This window comes from Antedon bifida, chromosome 7 (assembly GCF_963402885.1).
Source record: "Antedon bifida chromosome 7, ecAntBifi1.1, whole genome shotgun sequence".
Taxonomy (NCBI): Eukaryota; Metazoa; Echinodermata; class Crinoidea; order Comatulida; family Antedonidae; genus Antedon; species Antedon bifida.
Window position 1 is genome coordinate 23,681,010 of NC_136232.1, and position 27,591 is coordinate 23,708,600.

The window sequence follows — 27,591 nt, forward strand, 5'->3', positions numbered from 1 at the left end:
TTATTTTACTTTGACACAAATTTGGATCAAATTTATTTCTGATAAAACCTTAGTCAAAAGAAAAAAATACTTAAATTGTCTGTCAGACAATGGTTTTTGGTTAAAATTATTTTTAATTGAAATATTATTTAGCTATGGAAGTGAATAACTTCATTAAAACAGGAACATGGGCTATTAAAAGTCTGATTTTATAAATCTTTATTTTTCATGATTTTGGGGGACAATACATTTTTATAAGTGAATAACTTTATTCAAACTACAAAATGGCCTGTTTAAAGTTTGATTTTTTTTCATCTTTATTTTTCATTTTTCGGGATATAATACATCTATAAAGTAAAATTTAGAAAAGAAATTTACAATAAATTATATTTTAACAGACCTCAAACTCCAGTAGACAGTCCAGCTGGTCCTGTAGTATGGGTAGAGTTTCAACAGCTAAAAAAAGGCAAAAAAAATATTTCATAAAAATATGGTATTCTTTTTTTATCAATTCATTTGACCTACGACCCTGTAGTGACCAATCATCATTCAAATGACAAAACCTATATTACTAAAACCATTTCTAAATTTAATGGACCTCTATAAATGTCTAGAATGGTATTATTATACAGTAACTGTATTGCCGTAGCAAACATATAAATCTGTGAAATTAATCTTATTCAAGAAAGGCTTAGGTTACGGATTACCATCCTAGTGAGAAAATCTGAGTATCGTATTTAGGGCTAAGGTAACCAGAATGAATTTCAATTACCGAGCAAGTTTATTACGATTTATTTAAATTCTATTGAAAACATAATCAGATAAATATTACATTTTCTGATAGCCGATTGTACTACCACTGTATATCTACAATTTGACTAGTACTCCTGTGATACAGCATCACATGTGTAACACAGGCCATAAGCCAACTCCAACTTTAATCTAACCTTCCACGATATAGGCATCACATGTGATACACATGCGACACTGTATTACAGAATCTTCCTATGATACTGGTCAAATGTCATATGGAGACACAGCACTGTGTTTTCCGATTAGTAATTTTGTAGCAGGCTGATATTAGTAAAATTTGATTAGTAAATTCAATAATAAACATTTCTGCTAAATTTTTGCTCAAAAATAACCATTTAAATCAGTGGGTGGTCATTGACAAAAATCATTAGAATTACCCAAAATGCAATTGGTCCTGGCGGTTAATTCAAACGTTACTGCAGTGTAGTTTACTCGGGGTCAGTAGCTATCAATCAAATAACTGTTATTTTGTGTTGCAGCTAAAAATTGCTCAGCGATAACTGGTTAAATGGCATCCTAACACCGAATTGAATGGGTGTTTTTAACCGTTATTTTGCGCTGCCATTTAACCGGTTACCACAAAATTTTCCTGTTTCTGCTCCCAAGAAATTTGGGTTAATTTATTCACACCGTTTTTAAGCGGGTTATTTTTATGCAGCAGAAACAGGACCTTAATTTCAATAGGGTTTAATTGCTTGCTATAAATTTGCATCATTGGAAAGACACAACTTTATAGTTACTATGGTAAGATGGTAATCAACAGTCTGAAAATTAGACGACCTTCTCAGATTAGAAAAGTTTTTTTATTTTTTAAAGACTGATTTTATTAGCGATGTACAGTAATCAAAGGGATTGCTGCGGAATACCTATAGCTTTGGATTTAGCTTTCTCGCGCAGTAAAATAATGTTGATATGATCCCTTATTGTATACTAAAATATAAAGCCATACCTTTTCTGTATGCATGGACCTCAACAATCCATCTTCTTTTCTATAAAAAAAAATATAATAAAAATTGAATACAACATTAAATTTAAAACTACACATAAACAAAATAGTAAGTAGAAATCTTGAGAATTAAAGAGAAATAAACCTAACTGAAATCTGAAGAGGATACAGTAGTTATTCACAGCTTGAGATATCATACAAATAAACGTCGCATTGTGTCTAAAGATAGGAATACATGTATGAACTGCCTGCTCAGCTTGCTATTTGCTTTCATTACAATCTGCTCATTGATTAACTACTCCATTTCATCAACATTATATCTATTATTTTCTACACAAATTCACAGCATTTTATTTTTCCTTCAGAAAATGATGGCACTAACAGAGCTATGTTAAAATGAAAATGGTAGTACAGTCAACTCTCCCAATACCGGACACGCAGTGTGTTGGACATTCTCATACTGATCGCGAAATCGAGGTTTGAATCCAACTCTCGCCGCATTGCTTGTATCCTTAAGCAAGATACTTATGTTTGTCTCTCTCCACCAAGGTGTATAAATGGGAAACCGGTTAGATCAAAACACAACTTTGCGCTGATTACTATCTGCATTATGGGAGTATGTTTCCATACACGTTTGATAAAAAGAAAAATGACTGGGGTAATAACTTTCAGCGCTTAGAGGTTTCACAACATTAGGCGCTACTGTATATAAATCCAGAATATTATTATTAGGCCTAATCTAAATTTGCTTTTAATGGTAACAAAGAAAATGGGTTCTTTCAACAAAAGTCTGGTTTTGGGAAAGTTTCCAGTTTTTGGACAGCCCAGTATTAAAAGAGTTGACTGCCCTGAAAATTTAATGGTCACACTCACAATCACCACTTTTTTTTCAGTCTTATTATTTTTATACTTACCCTCTTTTCACTCTACAAAAATCAAACGCGACCTGTCTGTACGAGACCGCTTTCTGATTCACGTATTTAGCATATCTTCTGATATATGTAGACATTTCATATCCTATATAAAGCACGTAAAAATAATAACACAAAGACATATTATTAAGATATATAATAAAATCAATAATTATAAATAAAATGTAGGTAGGTTGGTATGATGGATTTTCAAAATTATTTATTTAATTAAAGTATCCACAATTAACATAGTTTTAACATTATAAAAAAACAATGAATATACTGTACAATATAAATACAGTTGTCATAATCAGTGTATGTAGTATAACACAATTATTCCCTGCATTGGCAATATACGTAAATGAAATTGTTACTAATAGTATAATAACAACCTTTCTTTTTTTGTGACCACAAAGATGTTATTAAGATATTTTTTGAGTTTAATTAAAAAATAAGGGTTTTACATGAATACATTATTATTATACATTAATTTGTATGTTAATTTGTGTGTCATTTTCATAATTTATATATAGATTCTTTTAAAGCTCTGTCTACACTATCAAACTTTATGTGAAAGAAAAAATGTGATGTGCCCATACAGTACTGTATATGGACATGATGATGTCGTATCACTAATTATATTTAGGCATATCACTACCATATTAGGGCACATCACACCTTTTTTTTATCATCAAAATAGTTTGATAGTGTAGACAGAGCTTAAGGTCCTAGATCAAAGCCTTGTATGTATTTGTATGCGAGGTGAACAAACTATTTGTATGACTCACTTAATATTACATGACTTGTTTCATTGTTGATATCAATTACCAGTTATGAAGGGACCATATCAAAATGTCATTTTTAATTTCAATATGGATCATGTTTTACAATTATTGTTTTGTTATCAAAACTTCCCTCTAAGTAACATTATTAATTAAAAATATTTATGTAGTTTGTTTTGAGTTTTTAATTTAATAACAATTACCGTATATCCTATGATTTAATCCCAATCCCCTAGAAAATGAAATTTGGCCCACTTTGGGATGGGGACTATACCCAGGGAATCCCTAATTCAGGGAAAAACATGATTATGAAGCATTTCTTTTTGTAAAAACTCATCTGAACTACAGTACATCCAGACCAAACGTCAATACTGGGACTATACCTGAGGATATGCCTGTTTGTGAAATTAGACATAAAGTACAGTAAGGTGCAGGCCTTTGTCTTACAGTATGAAAATTATAGATGTGCTACAAATTGCACTCCTTAATACATTCAGGGGTGCTGTAGGTGTACTGTTTGTATTTATGGTGTGTAGAAGTTTACCAAATGTAAGCGTGTTGTAAATCGCACACCTCAAGCGCAGTTTAGGAGTGTGTTACTGTTAGGTGAATGATCACACTCGCTCGCCTTAAAAGACAAGGTCTGGAGGTGGGATTAGACCAGAAGTGGGATTATACCGGAGGATATACGGTAATTGAATATATTTTAATCATGTAGACAACTCGTTAAATATTCGAACCTTAATACAATTTCTTTAATTCCTAATTATATTTTTTATAATTAATTACTTTATTCAAATATGAACAATAATCAGTGTTGGTTTGTGTTTGTTACAATAATTAATATTATCATATTTGTTTTCAAATGTACAAATTCTAAAATCAAATTAATGTTTTACTTTTAGAAATTTAAAAATAATGCCATTAGAAATAATACAATTCATATGAATTATAATAATTATATTGCATTATGCGTTACTTATTAACTATTAGACAGAAATTACTTGACTTTAAGTGGCATAGACTACACATTACTAACAACCATAATGGCTTTTTCTTGTTACTTCTGCATATTTAATATTTTTATTGAATGTGAACGGTTTTCAGTGTGACTGTGTGTTGCAATAGTACATTGTGGCTGACTAATCTGGCGGGGCCTTGCTTATTAATTGTTTACTGTTGAATATTGATTTAGCCTTTGAATTTCCATGAGACATGTTTAATGAAACGCTGAGAGAGATATTATTAATGTATTAATTTAAAGATATACACCTGTAATCTCACCCATAAAAAAACCATTTAACATTTTTTGTAGAATAGGCCATTTTAATGTCACATAATAGTTATTCACTTTCGCCAAAAATCGGATCGAAAAACAATTTATTTACCAGAAAAAATGTAATTTTAAAAAAAAAATAGTCAAATGGGTTGCCAGCCAATGGGTTTTTAGTTAGATTTAACTGTTTATTTTGTCTTTTTAATAATCATTATTTTTCATGCTCTTATGCTCTGTGTCCCATTGCTACTGAAGGTACAAATTTGAGAAAAGTTGATATATTCAGAGCATTTTAGTCGCTTTTCTATGAAAAATCCCTCTATTTAGAAGATAGTGTACAGGCCTGAAGGTGGAGGAGCAAGAGAGGTATCGCAATATAAAAACCTAAAGAATTCTCACAATGACAGGATATATATGTTACAGTGAAAGGTTAGAGGTGAAAGGTTAAAGGTGATTGCAAACAAACTCAGAAAAAAAACAATACATTTTCATTTTGTTTTCTTATTACCTACCTCGACATCCAATCTCCATTCCAAATCGTGATAATGGGGAAATTCCATCGACATTTCCGACATGATTTCCCGGATTTCTTTCCGATTTTCCATGTACATCTGAAGCAATTCTTTTTTCAGTTCTTCACTGAAGCCAAGAACTAGAATAGAGTCTTGAAAGTCTATTTCTGATACCTGTTACAAATCGACCATTTTTATTCATAAATTTAAACTTATTGTAAAGCATGCATTCAACTGACATCAGTAGCAACATAATAAGATGATAATTTAACATTAATTAAATGTTTTTCAAGGAAGCATTATTTTTTTATCCTCAACGTGTGCATGCATGGCATTAATTATGGCATAAATTACGTAAGTTTGATCATAAATGAAATGGGGTATGCCAATGGTTTTCTGCAAGCCAGTGCGTGTTTAGCTTTCCATTTGTTAAGCTCTCAAAAAAGTGTGATGTGCCCATATATGGACATGATGATGTTATATGACTACCACATTTGGGCACATCACACTTTTTGGTCAACTCTCATTGTTGTTATTGCTTTTTTTTTTATAGTAAGAGATATTTTTTTAAGGGCTTAAATGCGAGTTAATATGGTAATAGATAAGTTGTCTTATATAGATATACGGTCTTACCACGTTGAAACACCGGTTCTCGTCAGATCACCAAAGTTAAGCAACATTGGGCCCGGTTAGAGTTTGGATGGGAGACCATCTGGGAATACCGGGTGCTGTATATAGAGCTGGGGTACCATTAGGCATTTGAAATCAGCACTGCTGCCTCTTATGGCAGCCCCCTGCATCTAGTATCTGCCTCAGACATATTGGCTTATGCCTCTCCTCTGGTTAAGGTGGGCACTGGACATTCAGATGAATGTAAGACTAGTTGACATTGTCGTTTACGACAGAAGTCGGCCATAAAAGTTAGCTTTCAATTCTTAACATAGAAAATGTTCAATTTACAGGTTCCTCTACGACAATGATAGATATAAGTTTAAAGTGGGGAGGGGCACCAAGGGGTACAATACTGTACCTCTTAACAAACTTACCATTAATTTAGAACTTTCTGTCAGTAAATACATAAGTCCCTGAACTCCATTCTGAACTGTGAGAGCATCAACTGATAGTTTTTCTGTAGTAAAAATTATTTCATTTTTTTTATATCATCATTCAGGCAAACACAAGATATTTGAAGTATAATACATAAATAGGTACTGTAATAAAAAAAAATAATATTTTCACTTTTAATCAAATGCATGAATTTATATAAAGCTCCGTCTACACTGTCAAAGTGTGATGTGCCCAAATATGGTAGTGATATGACATCATCATGTCCATATATAGGCACATTACATAAAATAAAGTTTGATAGTGTAGATATAAGATAGGGCTTAACTTACGAGCAGCTGATTGGTACAGTTTTGGATTTGAACCATTCTTGATAAAATCCAGAGCAATCTGGCAGAACTTTTGTACCACTGAAAAAGTAAATTCGTTTTAAAAGCATGGTATCTGGCTGGGATTGATGCTTACCTTTTTATTTAGTACTCAAGTTACTTTTAGTGAAATTAAAGAGGCAGTGATTTAAAACAATTACTTACAATTACAGTACTACGTCCTAAATATAGCTCTACCTAGCTAGGCCTATAATTTAGTCTCGTAAGCCCAGCTTATAGAGTTTAGCCAATGAGACCCTGGCTGGCTGCTATGTTTGTAATCTTCCTTCTAGTCTAGTCTAGCCTAGGCCTAGGCCTAGTTTTAATTAGGCTAGCTAGAGAGTTCAGTTTTTAATACTAATAGAAAACTGAAGACTATTAACACACCATCTATTTCAACTTGGGTTAGAAAGCTAAGATGGTCCTTATGCTCATCTTCTAGCATCAAAAGCATTTTTATATTTAATTCCCAAAAAAACAGATCGTGGATGAAATTTATTGTTGTTTGTGGAGTATATCACGTGATACGACAAGTGTTCTGATCACCTGATCAAGACTTCTCCTTTTGCGTGTGACACACGCGCAGTAGTGTGGCAGTTTATTCAAACTGTATACAGTACTTCCACCATCACCTTCCCACCACCAAAGAACCCTGTACACAAAGGAAATAAAAGTAGTAGAGTAAGTAAAGGCTTCTGACTTGATATATAAATGATAAAATATCATAAAGTACATAAGTGTTTGCTTCCATATCAGCCTAGGTAGGCCTGCAGCTTCCCTCTCTATACATTTCTGGTTTATATTTCCGATAGGAGAAAGTGACTGAATGTGTGTGGTCGATTCCGATGCTTGCTACATGGATATGTATGACACGCAGAAAGAGTAATAATTTACTGAGTTTGGCATTAATACTTTTGCACCTACAGACTAGTTGAACCTCCTTGGAGGCTTTCAAAAGCTTGTTTATTCTTCGTATCTAATTAATTAGTGCATTTGATACCTCCTGTAATTAAGCGGCTAGGCCTATACCCCACAGTAAGCAGCCACGGCGTCGGCCACTTTTTTTTTTTTTTACTACAAATTAGATTTTTGTATGGTAAATTACCTCCCGTAAGTGGCCATCAGAAAAATTTGTATTAATTTTGATACATTTGTGCTTTATATATTAATTATTATATTACAGTAGCTTTATTTCGAAGCGGTTTTAAATACATTTCTGTGAAGAACATTCCTGTGTTTTTTAGATGCGATGAGAAAACTACACAGCTTTTGACTGACCAATTTGTCTGAAAATCATAAATAATAATAAACCACCTGATCATAAACAATAAAATACAATTAGCTGGAGAATATTGGGAAGAGGCCTGTTGCGTTAAGAATGGCGAAAAATATTGTGCATAGCCATAATACGTGATTTTGGCCCAATATCGTCAGAACCTCCCATAAGCGGTCACCTCTCGTAACTTGAAATCGGTGCTGTAAGTATTAGACTTCACAGTCACTCAGCATTACCGCCGAGCAGGTGAATGTTTTTAAATTGGATTCTGCAGCAGAAGCAAAAAAGAAATCCCAAAATACAGTACCTGCAGTACTTCATGATTCACTTTTCATGACAAACATCATATAATATTAGATGACTTCCATTTGCGGTTTTGGTAGTTATCCTATGTTCTTCCATACCGCATTGTCAAAATGAGGAAAATAAATATTTCATCAGCGGCACACTAATGATGAATTGTGTATGGACTAAACGTCATCAATATGCACCATTATTTGGACAGGACTGCTAATATTAGTAAAAATGTTAATGTAAGTATTTCTCTATCGCCTCCTGATTTTTACCTATTTCTGGTTGGTTTAAAGCAGCTACTGTAGACCAGATTTTTATTAGTTTTCTTTTATAAAGATAAAAGATCCACCAAAATAAACCCATCATTCATCTAGTTATTAAATATTTTACATTATTCTATAAAATCAGGAGTTTGTTAGTTAGCAGGTAAGCGAAATAAATATTGTTTCAGTTTATCTTCCTGTAAGAGCATAGAGCCATGCTGTACAGTATAAAGTAAGGTATTAAAGAGTTTATGGAAATAACAAAATGAAATTCAATGTCTAATGCTGTCATGCATTGTTAACTTTTACAAACATTCTGATATCCTATATAAACTAGTTTTCCAAGTTAAAAAAGAAGTAGTACAGTAGCAGGAAAATGGAAGATGGCAACTTCCGTATTCGAGATGCAAGACCGGAGGATTGCGCTGCGATAATGAAGATGATTGTGGAATTGGCAGTGTTTGAAAATTCAGAAGATCAAGTAGAAAACACTACTGAAGGTAAAAATAAAATTAAGGAGTAGTGTAGTGTATGTATAAAATAGGGTACACTACTGTAACATTACTAAATTTAAGCACAAATTACCCATACATGTCCAGTACGGATTAGTGAGGCTTTCAGTTTTACCCAACTGCAAGCTCTCATGCCACTGAACTAAAATCTTGCTCTTTTTCACCATAATCTCAAACGATTGAACAACCAATTTACACTATTTAAGCTGGAGAGTTTTTAAAAATGAAATACTTTGTGAGCAAAGTGAGCACCATTTGGCTGGGGACCGCCAAGGGCCCCGGAAGCCTGGCTCTTTGAATAATATATAGATCGTTTCAATAAATTTTTGAGCACATACAAATTCCGCCCGGAAGAATACCATTATTTTGGGAAAACACTTTTTAGGCACTGTTCCTGATGCATCACTCGCAAAATCTATTCTTCTATACTGTCTTAACTGAAATTACATATGGTACCATACGTCATGCATGTCATTGAAGTCTACTGTCTATTTCATTTCAACAATTTAATGTGCGCCGGTGTTTATTATTATAAAGGTTTGTGCAAAAAAGTGTACATAATTAAAACACGCACTCGCAAACTTGTCTTCTGAAATGTAGCTTTCCTGTGAGATGTTTATCAAACTTGTTAAAAATTCTTGTTTTTTTTTAAGGTCTACAGAAGGATATATTTGAGCCAGGAAGCATTGTGTCTTGCATAGTAGCGGAATATAAAAGACCAGAAGTAGAGACATTTGAAGTAATTGGTTACAGTGTTTTCTTCTATACATACAGTACTTGGAAGGGAAAGGTGGTTTATATGGAAGACCTGTATATCATGAAAGAGTTCAGAGGTAAATGACCTACTAACTGACCTATGACCTACTTCTAACTGACCTTTAATGTATGTGAATGCATCCAAAGATTTTGATTGGTTGCAATCAGTTAAAATTAAAGTGATGTGTATTTCTAACTATGTTATTATTATTTTTCTCTGCGGAAACTGAATATTCTTAGTTGAAATCCAACAAAACCAAAAAAATGGTTTTACTATTTTAAAAAATGCTTTCAGTAAAAAGTCAATTAGCATGTCACAAAAAAAGAAAATATCAATGTTATTCTTTACTTAAATTTTATAGGAAGAGGTTACGGACGAATTATGATGAGAAGGGTTGCTGAGGTAATTATGTCAAAAAATAACTGAAAAACATGAATAATTAATGAATATATAAATAATATAAATAATTTTTAACCCATATAACAACATTATAATTTTTTCAGATTGGTTTAGAGAAAGGTTGCCAGAGAATGCAGTGGGCAGTGCTAGGTTGGAATAAACCAGCAATTAATATGTATAAAACAATCAACTCGATAGATTTAACAGTAACTGAGGACTGGCATATGTATACAATGTTTAAGCCTCAATTGTTAACATTTGTGACTAATTCTTAATTTTTCTATTTAAAGACAATTTTCAGTTTAGAAATGTTAGTATAATAATGTAATATTTTAATGCCTTTTCAACATCTGCTGGCTGCTTTCCATGCATGATTCGTTTACACGATAAATGATGCTACGCGTATATCGCGTTTTCGTCATGAAATGTTTAATTTGCTGTACCAGACTGGAGCATGTGTGAAAGACCATTCATTAGTCCGGTCAAACTATGGTTTGACCTAGAGACAAAATTAGAACAGAATTTATTTTTGTTGTACTTCCTAAGACCCATCTGAACAACATATCAAAAATAGAGAAAAGGAAGAAAAAAAACTAAAATTAAAAAATGGCCGTTTTCTCTCTCAATTTTACCCAAATATTAGTATTAATTAAAGCATCCGATTTTGGCTAGAAAATCACTTTTAAAAATCCAAGATGGTTAAAATATACTTCAAAATGGCTGCCATTTTTCTTAGCCTGTATAAAACACCAAATCAAGTCTTTCAAAATTGTCTGTCATAGGTCGTAGTCACGTATACATTTTTCTTTTAGAAGCAGTCCTCATGAAACATTCATTTTCAGTATTAATATTGTAAAGTTTTGAAAGTAAAAGTTGGTCCTATTGTCACCAATGGGAGTTTACGAATTAGCTGTCACATTTATAAATTCCAAAACAAAAATGAAATACTTAGATTCAACAAATATTATTTAATTTTAAACTAAAACTTGACTAGATTGACTTATCATGTATTTAGAAGATACTGAAAGTTTTTCAGACAAAAAATATTTATAAAAACCAAATTACCATAGATGGTTTAGATAGAACTCGCGTTATTCACCAAACTAGTTACCAATTAACAATAATTTACAACTATTAATGAATAAAGTAGTTTGAATCTATGAAACATCCACATATCAATAATGAAATTACTAATTAGGAATAGATGAATTTCTTTAAAATCGTGACAAAACTTAAAATAAATTGAATAAATTATATATACTAAAATCTTGACAATTATAAAACAACATTACCAAAATACATTGATGAATAATTTAAATGGGCATATAAATATACTGAAATCTTGAAAATTAAAATTAGCAAACTACATTTATGAATTTATTAAATATTCTACAATCTTGACATAAACAAATTCTTAAATCATTTTAGTACAAACAAAAATATGAATTGTACAAGAAAATGCTTTTAAATGATATTAGTAAAAAGTTTACAGGTACAGTGATAAAAATGTGATTAAAACAAGATCAAAGCAGAGAGTTCTTAATTGCAACTCTCTGATCAAAGATTGAATGCAATAAATAGCCAAATTACAATGTATTAAGTGGAATCTGTACAGGTGCCGGTTGACGCACTTTGCACTTAAACATATAAGCAATTGTGTAAAGATACGGATTGACTGAGGAGTTGATGGGGATGATAAATGTCGCTGCCCAAACATATATGTTATCAGGAATTGTCATCCAACCCATCTCGGAACCAATTGCCATTACTATAATCGGGGCCCAGCAACAGAAATCAGTGAAAACTATTAAGCCTAGTTTTCTCGCCATTTTTAACTGCTCTTTCCTCCTCTGTCTTCTATTGACAGTGGCCCCCGATCTTTTCACTGACAAGAAAATTGTCAGATAACTAAGTACAATTACAAAAAAGCCGACGCCATTAAAGGCAACAAAAATAGCAACAGCATACTCCCAACCTGGCCACCGACTTCTGGTTAAAGGTAGTGCAAGGCACACACTTTCCTTTCCATAATAATTGTCACCAAAATACGATAAGTTTAATTCATTGGCTATTACTGGAAGAAAACTCAGCACAATCCAGAATAGCCATCCGAAGCTGATAATGATTCGACATTTTGTACGGTTGAGGCGTTTCGTGCTAAATGGATTAACAATGTTAATAGCTCGATCCACACTCAGCAGCATCAGTGTAAACACTGAGCATTGCCCAGAGAGTGTAGAAATAGCCCCTGCAAAACTGCAAAGGACACTATTTCTCCAAACTCTGGAAACCTTTCCGTATCTTCCTCTGTAATGTATATCCACACTGGCAATGATGATCAGGTAGACTGACATCAGCAGGTCAGACACGGCAAGGTTGGTAATTAGTGTGGTTTGGACTTTGTTAACATTGTTAATATCATTATCTTTTTTAAACTTTCGTGAAACGATAACAACAACATTCCCAATGACCGAAGATAACCCGATAATCATCATCAACACACGGAGAAGTTCATTTTTTAGCAAGTCTTCACACGATGCAAATGCATCTGAAGGCTCGCAGACATCGATGGCGCCAACGAGGCAACAGAGACTAGAGTATTCCGAGTACCTAAAAGAATCAAAGATAGCAACATAATAAGTGCCAAGTTGTATCTTAAAAGAAAATGTTATTATATTTTGGGAAATTTTTAAAAATACTCAAGAACCAACATTCTTAAATTTTGAAATTTGTGCACATTTTTTAGTCACCCACCTGCATTCTTGAAATACCCACCCGCAAGTAATTCAAGTTTATGTATCTCCCTTTTATTTTCCAGTCCCACACTGCGACTAGATTAACAGAATGCTCCTGTGACTTAAGCACAACTTTAGTGGCACATTTGTGAATTTCAAAAACATGCAAAATTAAATTTTGAAAAACAAGAGAGATCTTTATCGTCGTAAGTTTCCACAATCATCATGTTGATTGTATAACTAGTCAGTGTGGTGGCAGTCTTTCACAGATGGTTTTGGGATTAGTAAAATACTTCTTATTTCTATTTTTTTTTTTTTTATAGATTTTTTTTTTTTTTTTCAACAATTAATTTTTAAAAGGGGGTTACTTGGGTTGCCAAAAATTTTGATAAATCATTACTTACAATTCGTTTAAGCTTATCAATTGTTGAAAGGTCCTGTCCCTGTAAACCTGTAACTTGTTGCCTTTTAAGTTTCTAAAAAAACAATAAATTCAAACTCAATAAGTTTGTTTTCACAATTTTTAATTCCTTCATTACTTAATATATATGCTGTAGATATTAATATTTTAATACTGTTCAGAACGAATAATAAGTTTAGATTTGTGTGTGTGTGTGTGTGTGTGTGTGAATAACACAAAATAGGTTAAAGCTACACTATCAAACTTTATGTGAAAACAATTTGATGTGCCCATATGGACACGATGATATTACTACCATATTACTACCATATTTGGACACATTTTGTCCTTGAACTAGTTTGAGTGTAGACAGAGTTTTAGTTTTCGGAAGCTTCAGTACTTTGAAAGGTGTTTTGTCAACACTATTGCTTAATAGTTACACATTATACTGATAATATAAGTATGTAATGGAGTCATGTGTTCTCAGGTGTGGATCCATGATATCCGGAATGGGGAACATTATTGAATTTAGTGGTAAATCACACACACTAATATTGTTAAGAATAATTCAATTGAGGCAGCCAAAGGGAAATGTTCCCCCTGATCCTGATGCAAACTAAATCAATTCAAGTCATCATAATTATGTGTTATGGACATTCAGGAAGGCAATATGCAAATTATATATTACGTAATGTTAACTTACAAAATTAAAAGTGATGAAGCAAAAGAAGAGAATGCCTCGGGATCTATGGTAGTTATAGCGTTGTTATCTAAGTTCCTGTTTAAAGATAAATTAATAGACACTTAATCAATATTTGTATTTGTAATTTTAATAAAGTTATTCACTTCCGTAGAAAAAAAAATTAAAATAAATAATTTTTTCACATATAAAAAGACAAAGTAAATGGTTAAATTCAACAATTTTACTATTTTTTTTATTAATATATATTTTTTGTAAATATTTTTTTTTCAATACAAAATTTTGGTCAAAGTGAAATTAAATATTTAAAATGTTATACTGAGAGTAACAAGCATTCCTGCTTGAAACTACGGTAGTTATTATACAGTAGAGGTAATGATGAAAGAAAAGTCTATCTGGAGCTGACTACACCATAGACCAAAAAAAAAAATAATTTATAGTAATTAAAATCATATAATAATATATAATTCAGTATTATGGTAAGATTTCATTCTTTTTTAAGTCACAAAAAATATCTTTGAATCAATTAAAGATGTATTGTCCCTTTGACTAATTTAAAAAAAATACAAAATAAAAGATTTCAAAAAAAGGTGAGTCATTTTGAAGTATCATAATAGTTATTAACTTTCACCAAAAATTTGTCGGAAAAAAAATCATTTAACTGAAATACAGACGTTTTTTTGTTTAAAAAATAACTTTGACTTCTAGTCAAAGTTTTCGATCAAAACATATCCCATAATGAAACGCGCTTGTTTGGCTACTCTGTATGCATATTTCATAAAACCTTCTCACGATCTGTGTGAAAATACCTTCTCAACTGTGACGAGTTGTAAACAATCCTAATTAGCAATGCATAATGCGTACTCGTGGTTTGAAATCTTTGTTTACTTTCGCTTGCGACGATTTTCCAGACAAAATGTAATCAAACTAATTTACCTGTTAATTACGTAAACTTGTTGTTTTTGGCTCGAATTTTCGACTTAAAGTGAATAACTTTAATATTACTTTGATATGGCCAATTTAAATTTAGAATATTTTGACCTTCATTTTTTTGTGTTTCAAGGGACAATACATCTTTAATCAATTATAATTAATGTTGTTCATTGTAATTCAATTGACTGACACTGGTGTTTACTCAATGTTTGTTAGGGCAGAATAATTATAATAACCACAATTAGGGAGTATTAAAAAAAAAATCCAAATGCATAGGCTTCCAACCGCCTTAAATAATAAATAATGCACAGTATAATAGTCTTGCTAGCTTAGGCTTGAGCAGGTAAGTTAATTGCAAATTATCTATTGAGTTCTACATCTTATATAATTTTGGGTTTGCCCCCATTCCCAGTCCGAGTTTCCAAATTCCCATTTTTCAGCCTTAGTAAACTATAATCTTCCGAATGGTAACTGTTTCCTTGCTTGTTTTGTGCTGCTCCTAAGGGAGCGGCACAAAGAAAGCCCATCTCAAAATTTAGCATATCTCGAAAAGAAGCCTACCTAAGAATCCTAAAAATAGAAACAGCAATTTCCTTCTTTTCAAGGTTTTATGGTAATAAATAATAATCTGTTATTGTTAATTTAATTGATTTAATTTAGTGAAATAATATATAAATTTGTAAACAAAGCAAATAGTATGAAAAAACTCACAGGTCTGTCAATGCTGACAAACCATTAAATGCACTGGCTGGCAATGTACTGATTTGGTTACCATCCAACCTCCTACAAAGGAAAAAGAATGAACAGTATAATACAATTACAATATTCAAAAAGGTTGATTTTTTTCCCTAATATGGTAATACAGTATGGTACTACAGTTGAAACTCCCAGACACATCCCATTAAGACACTAGTATTAAGGCCTGAATGATTTTCCTATTAAGCAGCACATCCAAACACACACACACACCTCCCATAGGCACAGACAATTTTTGACAATAAGGGGGTTTTCATGTATTTATAATCCAGTAACCGGTTACCTAAATACTTTTTGACAGTGAATATAATTTTGATAGACTGAAAATGATATTACTGGACCTCCTGCAATAGGGACATCAAGACCCATTGTTGGGATTTTTAAATGTAATCAATAGTAATTATTAAATGAAGTGAAAACAATTACTCTATATAATCATTACCTTAAAATTGCATACTGTTAGAAAATTGCATGTAATACATTATTTTATTCTGGTACAAGAATTAAATTTACATTTAACTATAATATAATAAGGAATTCATAATTACAAATTAAGATAGGTTTACTACATAACTTTAAAATAAAATTTAATGACAAAAAAGATCAACGTTTCGGAACCATCATGGAACCATTCTCAAGAACAAATGAGTAAAATTAACAACGTCTATCTTTTTTCTCATTAAATTTTATTTTAAAATGTGTAATTAAAAAAGATAATTATAAAAGTATTATGAACTAGATAGAACACTTACAGTGTTGTCAATGCTGTCAAACCATTAAATGCATTAGCTGGCAATGTACTGATTTTGTGAGCATTCAAACGCCTTCAAAATAAAATGATTCATATTAAGTAAAATCATATGTATTCAAGTTGTTTGATACTGTATGATTGTAAATTTTCATTAAAAAAAATGTAGTGACAAAAGAGATCTTTGAATCAAATAATCATGTATATAAACAATAATATAAAAAAAAAATTCGAGCACAAATAACCGAGATACGAATGTGATAATCTACACAAAAAGATAAAAAATCCTAATTTTTAAATTCAAGTGGCCATTTGATGACGTCACAACATTTTGTACGTAAAATGTGTACATGAATTCATATCTACAACTCAATAGCTTCCTTAATAAGTTAAAAAAATTGGGGGTCATCTTGCATTCTGAAGAGTTATTTTCATTTTAAAAAAGGCCTATTTTTCACCATTTTCAGAACTTTTGTGAAATTAATGTGCGCATTTTGTCATTTTTAACATGCTCGTATAGCGTCATTTTAAGTCTGAATGGACTCAAAATGGGTAAATGTACTAAGGATTGTGAGTAGAATGTGATTTATTCATCAAATTTTATTTTTTACGCTTTCTAAGAATCGCGTGCGCAAAAATGCATTTTTGCGCAGTAATTTTTTGAAACACGCAAATGGCCTAATTCATGCTCTAAATTGATCAAAACTTAATTTTGAGCTTTTTAAAATGTTAACGCGCGATTTCATGCGCATGACCTTGAAACGCACAAGTTTTTATTTGCTAATATTTTTACCCTTACCTGAAATTTACGTGTAGTGAATTTCATTAATATGTGATAATGAATTATGGAGATATGATTGATAATGTGATTTCACAAAATGGCGTATAAATGACGTCACGGATGAGTGATCACGCTGAAAGTCTTATTATGTCTAAGTTAAAGTATTTGAAAGACATTGTGTAATTTTTGTGATCATTGCAATTCAACTTTTTGAGATAATTGTTACACAAAAAGTGTACAGAAAGAAGAATAAAAACAACAACTAGAATTTAATTCGTCACTTTGACGAATTATAGGTGATCATTTTCATCATTTTAATGAAATTAACATGTTTTAAACATGCATGTACGTTAACATGCGATCGTAAATGTACGCCATCCTATGACATGATGCATATACACTTATAGTGCTGAGTTGTACCTATTATGTGTCATATACAATATGTACAGTATATACTGTATATCTATGTACTTTTTCACTTCAACTGGCCATATGTTAACGTCACAACATCCGATAGGCTTAATTTTTATATGAATTAATATCTACATTTCATCAGCTTTCATAATAAATTATAATCATCAAGGTAACCTTCAATTCTGAAGAGCTGTAAGATATTCAAATTTACTGCGAAGGTGAAATTACACGGCCTACGTTATTCAAGTTTTTATGCGTGATGACGTCATTAAAATGAAGATAGTGTCAACTCATGAAAGATAATTAATTAAGCAACCACATACTGAAAGTTGTGCGAAATTCGAGCACACATAACCAAGATGCGCTCTGTTGAATGTGATAATCTACACAAAAAGATAACAAATCCTAATTTTTAAATTCAAGTGGCCATTTGATGACGTCAAAACATTTTGTACGTAAAATGTGTACATGAATTCATATCTACAACTCAATGGCTTCCAGAATAAGTTAAAAAAATCGGGGGTCATCTTGCATTCTGAAGAATTATTTTCATTTTAAAAAAGACCTATTTTTCACCATTTTCAGAACTTTTGTAAAATTAATGTGAAAATTAAATTTTTAACGCGCAATATCACGCGCATGAACCTACGTGCGCGTGCGTTTTTATTTGCTAATATTTTTACCCTTGATCTGAAGTTTACGTGTAGTGAATTTCATTAATATGTGATAATGAATTATGGAGATATGATTGATAATGTGATTTCGCAAAATGGCGTATAAATGTCGTCACGGATGAGTGATCACGCTGGAAAGCTTATTAGGATTAGGTTATATTATTTGAAAGATATTCTGAAATTGTTGTAATCATTGACATTAAACTTTTTGAGATAATTGTTACACAAAATAGTGTACAGAAACAATAAAAAGAAAAAAAAATAATAATAAAGATTTTATACAATAACAATAGGTGATCATTTTATTCTAAATGATCACCTAACAAGGAAAACAATAAAGATGTTGTACAATAACAATAGGTGATCATTTTATTCTAAATGATCACCTAATAAATAAAGTTTCTTTTAAAAATAAGGAAGTTTGTAAAAGTATTGAAAAAATACTCACAGCTCTGTCAATGATTCCAAACCGGCAAATGCATAGGCTTCCAATGTGTGTATTTGGTTACCATCCAACCGCCTTAAATGATAAAAAATACACAGTATATGATAAATAATGCACATTATGGTCTTGCTAGTTTGGGCTTGAGCAGTTAATTAAGTTAGTTGCAAATTATTTATTGATTTAATATAAACACTGCATTTACCCGTTTTATTTTTGTTATCAGATTAAAGTTTTTATAAGTTATTCTTCCGGCCATTTACAGCTTTGTTGGCAACCAAAACCACTGCGCTAATTAGTCTTAAGCTTTACTTGCCCACCCTGTAAATGTTTTCCTTTATGCTAGAGAATAGTAACACTTTTATAGTACAAAAGTGATATTTCAAGCAAGTTGACCAGTGGCTCCAGGTTCATCATCTCTCATTAAAATTCAATTACACATTATAAAATGATAAACTACATGCATCTGTTTATTGTACAATGTAGTGATTTGGGATAAATGTGTTAAGATATTATACTCACAGGTCTGTCAATGCTATCAAACCATTAAATACATTTTCTGGCAATTTCCTTATTTGGTTACCGTCCAACCTCCTACAAAGAATAAAGAATACACAGTAAAAGAAATTAAAATATCCATCCATCCATATTTGTGATTAAATTTACTTTTGACTTACTGTATATACCATAATTTAAACATGAACTCGTTTTTATGAAGTAATTCAATCATTATTATAAAGTATATAGCATGAAAATATACTCACAGCAATGTCAATGATGTCAAACCCAAAAATGCATTTGCTGGCAATGTACTTATTTTGAAATCTCTCAACCACCTTCAAGGTAAAACAATGTAGTTAACCAAATAGCAGAACATGTATTAGGAAATACATCATGTTTTGCGATATGTATTACATAATTATTATTATATCATACCATGTTGTGCCATGTATTTCTGTTGGTTTTAATTTGGAACAAAAAGTTTCAAAAATTTAGTTTTATTTGAAAATTCTAGAAAGTTTGTAGAAATTCCTACCCAAAAATACTCACAGTTGTCGCAGTGATGTCAACCCATTAAATGCATTGGTTTCTAGTGTACGTATTTGATTAGATTCCAACAAGCCTAAACTAAAGAAACGGAAAGTAAGTAAGAAAAAATTGCAGTATTCAAAACGATATATACCGGTACTACTATGAACTATAATTTAAAACCATTAGTTACCATTTAAAGATTAGATCTAAGAATTCTAATTCTCCGACTGGGTAATTATCACAAAATTTAATTCAATATCATTGTGTTCATTTCCCCGCCCCCCCCCCTTTTTTTTTATCCTGATTCCACTGCTGCAGTGAAATGAAACAGGTACTGAAATGGTACTGAATGATGCTTCATTTTATGAAAACCACATAAAATAAAATAATCATAAAAAATTAATTAAAAAAGTAGAAATAAACGAAGCAATTTCAATAAATATGTAAATAATGTTTAGGTAAGTTTTGATTTTTAAAGAATAGGTTTAAGCAGCAAGACAAGAAATTAGATATGTTTGTCAATTAACTTTAATTTGATAGCCTTGTTTTGTTCACATTCATTTACTCATTCATATTCAATATCAAGGTATAAAAATGGAAATTTTGTTCTCATAGCCCACCGTTTAAACTAAATTATGTTACAAAATAAAATATAACAGTTTATTATATCTCAACCGTATGTTGTGACAGTAAATAAAAATATAATTATATTTTATTTGTATTACCAACCGAATGGATCATTTAAAGGGTAAATTATGTTTGTTGTAGCAATTTTTAGTCGCGTGGATGCGACTCTATAGTTCACTATGTCGGTCGGTCTGTCTGTCGGTCTGTCTGTCGGTCCGGTATCACTATGCGTTTTATCGCTTTTCTGTACTTTTTGAACTGTTTTGATGTCAACATGTGGGCATTTACATGAAATTGTGCACCTCCTATTGTGAATGACGTTAGAGTTGCGCAACGTGATTTACGCGCGATTTAACGATTTTCTCGTATTTAACATAGGTCAAAAACCAAATAACATTTTAAATTTAAACTTAGCAGGCGCTAGCTTTCTGTTGAAAAAAAATGTGTGTTTTACACAGAGTTACGCGCGCATGCGCATTTAAAATTTTAAAATGCGCAAAATTAATTTTTAATCAACTTTCTACGCGTTTCTTGTCATTTTGAGCATGTCAAAAATTCCCATACACGCGCAAATTTTTACGCGCATGCGCACGTAGCGTTAAATACATACTTTTTTCACGTGATTTATGTTTTTGCAGCCTTTTGTAATAATTTTACCAACTTTTAAACAATTTCGACTTAAAATTACGTCATATGAGCACGTCGAATTGGATAATTTGCGCACATTTTTTGATGACAAAGTTCAAAAATTCGTCAAAATTATGTCTTTTTAGTCGCGTGGTCTGTCTGTCGGTCTGTCTGTCGGTCCGGTATCACTATGCATTGTAGCACGCAACTTAATGGCTGTTGGCCTTGTTTTATAGGCATGTTGCAAGTCATGGCAAAATCTCTACTATTTTTTAACAGCAACCTGTAGTGCACTGATAGTAGGCTAGTGTCACTTAACCCTGAACGGAATGATAATAATTAAATGGCAAAGATTAAAACTGTGTAGCATTTATGCATTCATTTTTGCAGTAAATATATTGAACTAATGAATTATTAATCAAAGGAAATTCATAAGAGTAACTATGAAAAAAATACCTGTAATCATTCAATTGCCCAATGTGCAATATCCTTAAAAGTAAAAAAAATACAGAGTAATTGTTAATATTAAAAAAATTATTTATATTTTGATAACTCAAAACAAAATCACTACATAAACAAATACTAAATGTAGTAAATCTCACTTAAATTGTATGTTATTTTGATTTATTATAATATCATGTTGGGGCGGCTGTTTAAACTTATAATCACATAATAATAATAATAAAATTACATATTAAATACTTTGTTATAGTTGTCCTACAATGTAAAATACAATTTATAAATATAAAACTATCTTTGAATCAATTAATCAATTATAATTAATGTTGTTCATTCGAATTCAATTGACTGACACTGGTGTTTACTCAATGTTTGTTAGGGCAGTCCATGACATTCAGTATTAACTGGAATAATTATAATAACCACAATTAGGGAGTATTGGAAAAAAAACTCCAAATGATTCCAAACTGGCAAATGCATAGGCTTCCAACGTATGTATTTGGTTACCTTCCAACCGCATTAAATAATAAATAATGAACAGTAATAGTCCAGGTAAGTTAATTGCAAATTATCTATTGAGTTCTACATTTGATATAATTTTGGGGTTTGCCCCATTCCTAGTCCGAGTTTCCAAAATAGCAAACTATAACTTTCCGAATGGTAACTGTTTCCTAATGCTTGCTTGTTTTAAATGTAATCAAATAGTAATTATTAAATGAAGTTAAAACAATTACTCTATAGGACCATTACATTAAAATGTGCATACTGTTAGAAATTGCATGTAATTTATTATTTTATTCTGGTACGTATAAGAATTCAATTTATATTTAACTATAATATAATAAGGAATTCATAATTACAAATTAAGATACGTTTACTACATAACTTTAAAATAAAATTTTTAATGACAAAAAAGATCAACGTTTCGGAACCATCGTAGAAGCATTCTCAAGAACAAATGAATAAAATTAACAGTGTCTATCTTTTTTCTCATTAAATTTTATTTTAAGATTTATAATTAAAAAAGAAAACTAGACAGACACTCTGAGAGTGCATACCTCCACCTACTGTAAAATTCTCCTACATAAGATTTCTCCGGTAAAAAAGAAATATATATATATTTGTGTGTGTCTTAATGCTGTTTGTGATTAGGCTAATTTCACTACAACCATGTGTATGCGAGTTTGGTGTAATGGTTATGTAACAAGCCTTTCAATTAACAATAGCTTCAGTTGACTAACAATAGAACAGCAACGCGAAAATCAAACGAGTGAATTTGAAAAGAAATAGGTTTTTTAAACTACTCGCATCAAAAAAACGTGCACATTAAATCGAATTATGTTTTAAATTTACAAATCACAAGTTATAACTCTTGCCTCTTGTACAAAAATGGACAAGTAGTTCTCGAGAAAATGCAATTTTAGTTTATTTGTTACTTTAAGACTGCTCGCCGGCTTTTGAAAAATTCTGTCTTATCTTTTAACACTGGCAGGTCTGAATAGTATACTAAAAAAGTGGTCCAGAATTGGGACCATGGTCGATTTTCTTTAAAAAATACTATTTTGATTGATTTAATATACGTTTTAATATACATTACTTATAATAATGTATCACCAAAGCCTACAAAGAAAGCCGAACAAATTCCAGCTAAACAATTTCCAGCTAAACAAATTCCAGCTAAACAGATTCCAGCTAAACAAATTCCAGCTAAACAAATTCCAGCTAAACAACAAAGAAATCTAATAATAGGTGACTCTATGCTGAAGCATATTAAGACAAATGGCCTATGTGAAACATCTGTGAGAACATTAAGGGGAGCAACTGTGGAACAAGTTAACTATACATTATGTGAGATCGATCTGACCATTGTAGAAAATGTTGTCATTCATGCTGGAACAAATGACTGTTGCGATATCAACTTTGACTTGGATAGGCTAAAGAACGACTACACTGATATGATATCAAGGCTTAAAACAAGGATAACAGGCGAGGTTTTCATCTCAGCGATTTTCCCGAGACTTGATGATCTTTCATTAAACAGACGCGTATTTGACGTAAATGAAATGCTCAAGTATTCTTTCGGTAACATTGTTATTGATCACAGCCGAGCTTTCACTACGCGATATGGAGTGGATTCATCAAAGTTTACAAGTCATGGTTTACATCTTAACTTGAGGGGTACATCAGCCTTGGTTAAGAGTATTAATAATGTACTGTCAATAATATCACCAAAGAAAAATAGAAGAACTGGAAGCACGCACACTAGAGATCATCAAAGCATGCCTGTAGCAAATTGTCATTTCTGTGGCGAGAGTGGACATGTACGAGTTTGCAGACATGGAAAAGCAGTTGTGTGTTGGGTTTGTAAACAAGTAGGACATAAAGCGAAATTTTGCCAAGTTGAACACTGAAAAAATGGCAAAGTAGATGAAGCCGTAATAAATGTAGCTAAGATGAAGAGTGCTGATGATAATGACATAACATTAAATGAAATTAATATAAACAATGATTCTAGTAATGATAGCAATAATATAGTAAATTCAGGTAACACAAAATCAAGTAAAATGTTAAGTTTATTCTATTGTAATATAAGAAGTGTGAAAAACAAATTATTAGATTTCAATGCTAGATTTTCTTCTTCGTCTCATGACGTCATTGCTATATCAGAGACATGGCTCAATAGCACAGTATATGATAGTCAGCTTTTAAACAATGATTATACCATTTTTAGAAAGGATAGAAATTCTCATGGAGGGGGGGTTTTAATTGCTTGTAAAACATGTTTAAATCCATCTTTATGCACAGATCTCAATGTTGATACACTTGAACTGATTTGGATAGAATGTCCTAGTAATATAGGTAAAATTTTATTAGGAGTGTTTTATAGGCCGCCTTCTTCAAATGTTCAATATTTAAATTCCTTTATTGATAATCTAGATAAAGTTCAAGCAAAAGTTGTTGATTACAAACAGGTATTACTCATAGGCGACTTTAATATTCATGTTGATTGGAATTGTTTAAATGTGAACAATGGTTTATCCGCCCAAGCAGGAAGCTTGGTAGAAGGAACAATGGCAACTGGACTAGTGCAAATAATAGATCAGCCTTCTTATGTAACACGAAATGGGGATGGGCACTTTTTAGACTTGGCTTTTGTTAGTAATCCACTTTTAATTGATAAATGTCAAATTATTATTACAATTTTGACTCATGTGATCATGAGGCAATTGAGATATGTTTAAGGATATCAAAACAATGTGACAAAGTTATAACAAAAACTGTATATGCACTAAAAAATGCAGATTTTGAAAAGATGAAAAGCATATTAATTAATTTTAATTGGGAAAATTGTTTTATATTTAAAATATTAATAATATTTGGGATAGTATAATGAACAATATAAACAAGGCTATTTCTGAATCTGTGCCTATTAAGAAAAGAAATAAGACTAAATCATTTCCATGGATTACTACAGAAATTAAGAAACTTTGTACAAAGAAAAGCAAATTATATAGCTTTATCAACTTTATTATTGCAGTTAAACCACCACCAACACCACCACCCTCCCCCTCACTGGCATGAGTAGCGTTGTAAAGCCAGTAGAGGACAGGCCTACAGTACGAAGGATCACATGCCCTAAACGCAGAATAACTTTGGTGGTTAGGAAACAACTTAAGTTTGAATTGGCTCTAAGAAACAATTGACCATTAGGCCTACTAATTAAGTTGAGTTAGATAATTATTTATTGACGATTAAAGCTAATTTTAGTTGAGTACATAAATCACCGGGTCTATTTATTCGTTCCTGTAAACGACATGTTTTATTCTCCTGCATGTACATTTGAAGTCGCCAGTTTTTTTAACGCTGAAATTACTATGTATTCGAGAACCATCTGTGGGCACGACCTAGATGGTCACTCGCTTCGCTCGCGTACCATCTAGTAATATAAATTAGTAAACGTAGCAAATAGTATGAAAAAACTCACAGGTCTGTCAAAGCTGACAAACCATTAAATGCGCTGGCTGGTAATGTACTGATTTGGTTACTATCCAAACTCGTACAAAGGAAAAAGAATGAACAGTATAATAAAATAACAATATTCAAGAAGGTTGATTTTTTTCCTAATATGGTAATACAGTATGGTACTACTATATTTCAAATATTATATATTATAAAAAATAAAGTTCATTCATGGTAGATGAGAAAAAAACTATTGATTTTTAAAGTTTTTTTATAAGATCACAAATTGTGAAATTAAATAATAATATTAATCCATTATCATTGTTTAACCAACAATTTAAAATAATTTATAATTTAATTTCTACATTAAAACCAAATTGATAAAAGTTCGCAAACATAAGCAATACACTTACAATGTTTTCAATGCTGTCAAACCAGCAAATGCATTGGCTTGTAATGTACTTATTTGGTTCCTGTACAAAGACCTTAAAAGTAAAAAGAATGCACAGTATAAGTAAATCACAATATCCAAGCTGTTTTAAAATTATTTTAGTTTTTTTGTCACCTCAAATGTTGAAATGTCTACATTCATGTACATTATACAGTAGTGTAGTATCAATATTTTAATAATGTCAAAATATATAATACATATTTATATTTTGAGGATTTTTATTCTCATAAAACAAACTCACTACATAAACAAATACTAATTATTTAGTTGGTTGGTTTTTAAATTGGTTTTTACTGTAAATAATCATAAGGTACATATTATTAGTCTATTATTACAATTGATCCTACAATACATTCACTGTATTGTATCAACATTTTAATGTCAAAATATAAAATATATTTATATTTTAATAATTTTTATTCTCATAAAACAAAATCACTACATAAACAAATACTAATTATTTAGTATAACAATCATTATAATGATATTTATATTGTGAAATCTTACATTTAAGATTAATTTTTTATTATTATGTATTACACAAAAATAAAGTTCATTCATGGTAGATGAACTAAAAACTAGTGATTTTAAAGATATTTTTTACAAAATCACAAATTGTGAAATTATATAATAATTTTAATCCATTGTCATTGTTTAACCAACAATGTAATATAATTTATAATTTAATTTCTAAATTAAAACCAAATTGATAAAAGTTAGCAAACATAAGCAATACACTTACAGTGTTTCCAATGCTGTCAAACCAGCAAATGCATTGGCTGGTAATGTACTTATTTGGTTATTGCGCAAATACCTTAAAAGTAAAAAGAATGCACAGTATAAGTAAATCACAATATCCAAGCTGTTTTAAAATTATTTTAGTTTTTTTGTCACCTCAAATGTTGAAATGTCTACATTCATGTACATTATACAGTAGTGTAGTATCAATATTTTAATAATGTCAAAATATATAATACATATTTATATTTTGAGGATTTTTATTCTCATAAAACAAACTCACTACATAAACAAATACTAATTATTTAGTATAACAATCATTATAATGATATTTATATTGTAAAATTTTACAATTTCAGATAAATTTTGAATTATTATGTATTAATTTTCTAATAATTTTTATTCTCAAGACAAAATTACTACATAAAGAAATATTGATTTGTCCTACTTAGAAACATTTTGTCATTTTATATACAAATGTGGTAAATATAAAACTTATTTTCTTAAAATAAAATGTCTTCACCAAATGTAATTGTTTGTTAGCAACCATTTAATAAATTTATTATCTAATATGTTAATACAGATTCACTTTCAATTGTTATGTCTTACAAAAATAAGTAGTTCAATCATGGTGGATAAATTAAAAAATTGTTGGTTTTTAAATTGGTTTTTATTTTTACTGTAAATAATCATAAGGTACATATTATTAGTCTATTATTACAATTGATCCTACAATACATTCACTGTATTGTATCAACATTTTAATGTCAAAATATAAAATATATTTATATTTTAATAATTTTTATTCTCATAAAACAAAATCACTACATAAACAAATACTAATTATTTAGTATAACAATCATTATAATGATATTTATATTGTAAAATCTTACATTTAAGATTAATTTTTTATTATTATGTATTAATTTTCTAATAATTTTTATTCTCAAGACAAAATTAC

General features: G+C 30.7%; 4 protein-coding genes and 1 pseudogene across 4 annotated transcripts in view; 2 read left to right on the forward strand and 3 right to left on the reverse strand.

Moving 5' to 3' along the window:
* Positions 1 to 7,106, reverse strand: part of LOC144848286 (phosphatidylinositol-binding clathrin assembly protein-like) — a 37,368-nt gene extending 30,262 nt beyond the window's left edge. Inside the window, exons 1-6 of the mRNA XM_078705000.1 lie at positions 7,040 to 7,106; positions 6,617 to 6,694; positions 6,266 to 6,348; positions 5,220 to 5,393; positions 1,742 to 1,781; positions 380 to 435 (exon numbers count right to left, since the gene is read on the reverse strand). Of these exons, the coding sequence (XP_078561126.1) occupies positions 380 to 435; positions 1,742 to 1,781; positions 5,220 to 5,393; positions 6,266 to 6,348; positions 6,617 to 6,694; positions 7,040 to 7,106 (498 nt within the window). The remainder of the gene's footprint in view (positions 1 to 379; positions 436 to 1,741; positions 1,782 to 5,219; positions 5,394 to 6,265; positions 6,349 to 6,616; positions 6,695 to 7,039) is intronic.
* The window catches only part of LOC144849016 (scavenger receptor cysteine-rich domain-containing protein DMBT1-like), a 113,640-nt gene that overhangs the window by 76,058 nt on the left and 9,991 nt on the right, over positions 1 to 27,591 (reverse strand). The window lies entirely within an intron of this gene.
* On the forward strand, positions 5,839 to 5,956 carry LOC144849284 (5S ribosomal RNA; annotated as a pseudogene).
* On the forward strand, positions 8,847 to 10,450 carry LOC144848809 (thialysine N-epsilon-acetyltransferase-like). The gene is made up of 4 exons (XM_078705744.1): positions 8,847 to 8,985; positions 9,651 to 9,830; positions 10,116 to 10,156; positions 10,258 to 10,450. The coding sequence occupies exons 1-4, from the start codon at positions 8,862 to 8,864 to the stop codon at positions 10,426 to 10,428; spliced, it is 516 nt and encodes a 171-aa protein (XP_078561870.1). The 5' UTR covers positions 8,847 to 8,861; the 3' UTR covers positions 10,429 to 10,450.
* On the reverse strand, positions 11,539 to 20,341 carry LOC144848287 (G-protein coupled receptor GRL101-like). Its single transcript, XM_078705001.1, has 8 exons — positions 20,334 to 20,341; positions 19,787 to 19,864; positions 19,501 to 19,572; positions 19,259 to 19,330; positions 18,743 to 18,814; positions 13,992 to 14,066; positions 13,293 to 13,364; positions 11,539 to 12,763 (listed from the first exon to the last, which is right to left on the reverse strand). The coding sequence occupies exons 1-8, from the start codon at positions 20,339 to 20,341 to the stop codon at positions 11,740 to 11,742; spliced, it is 1,473 nt and encodes a 490-aa protein (XP_078561127.1). The 3' UTR covers positions 11,539 to 11,739.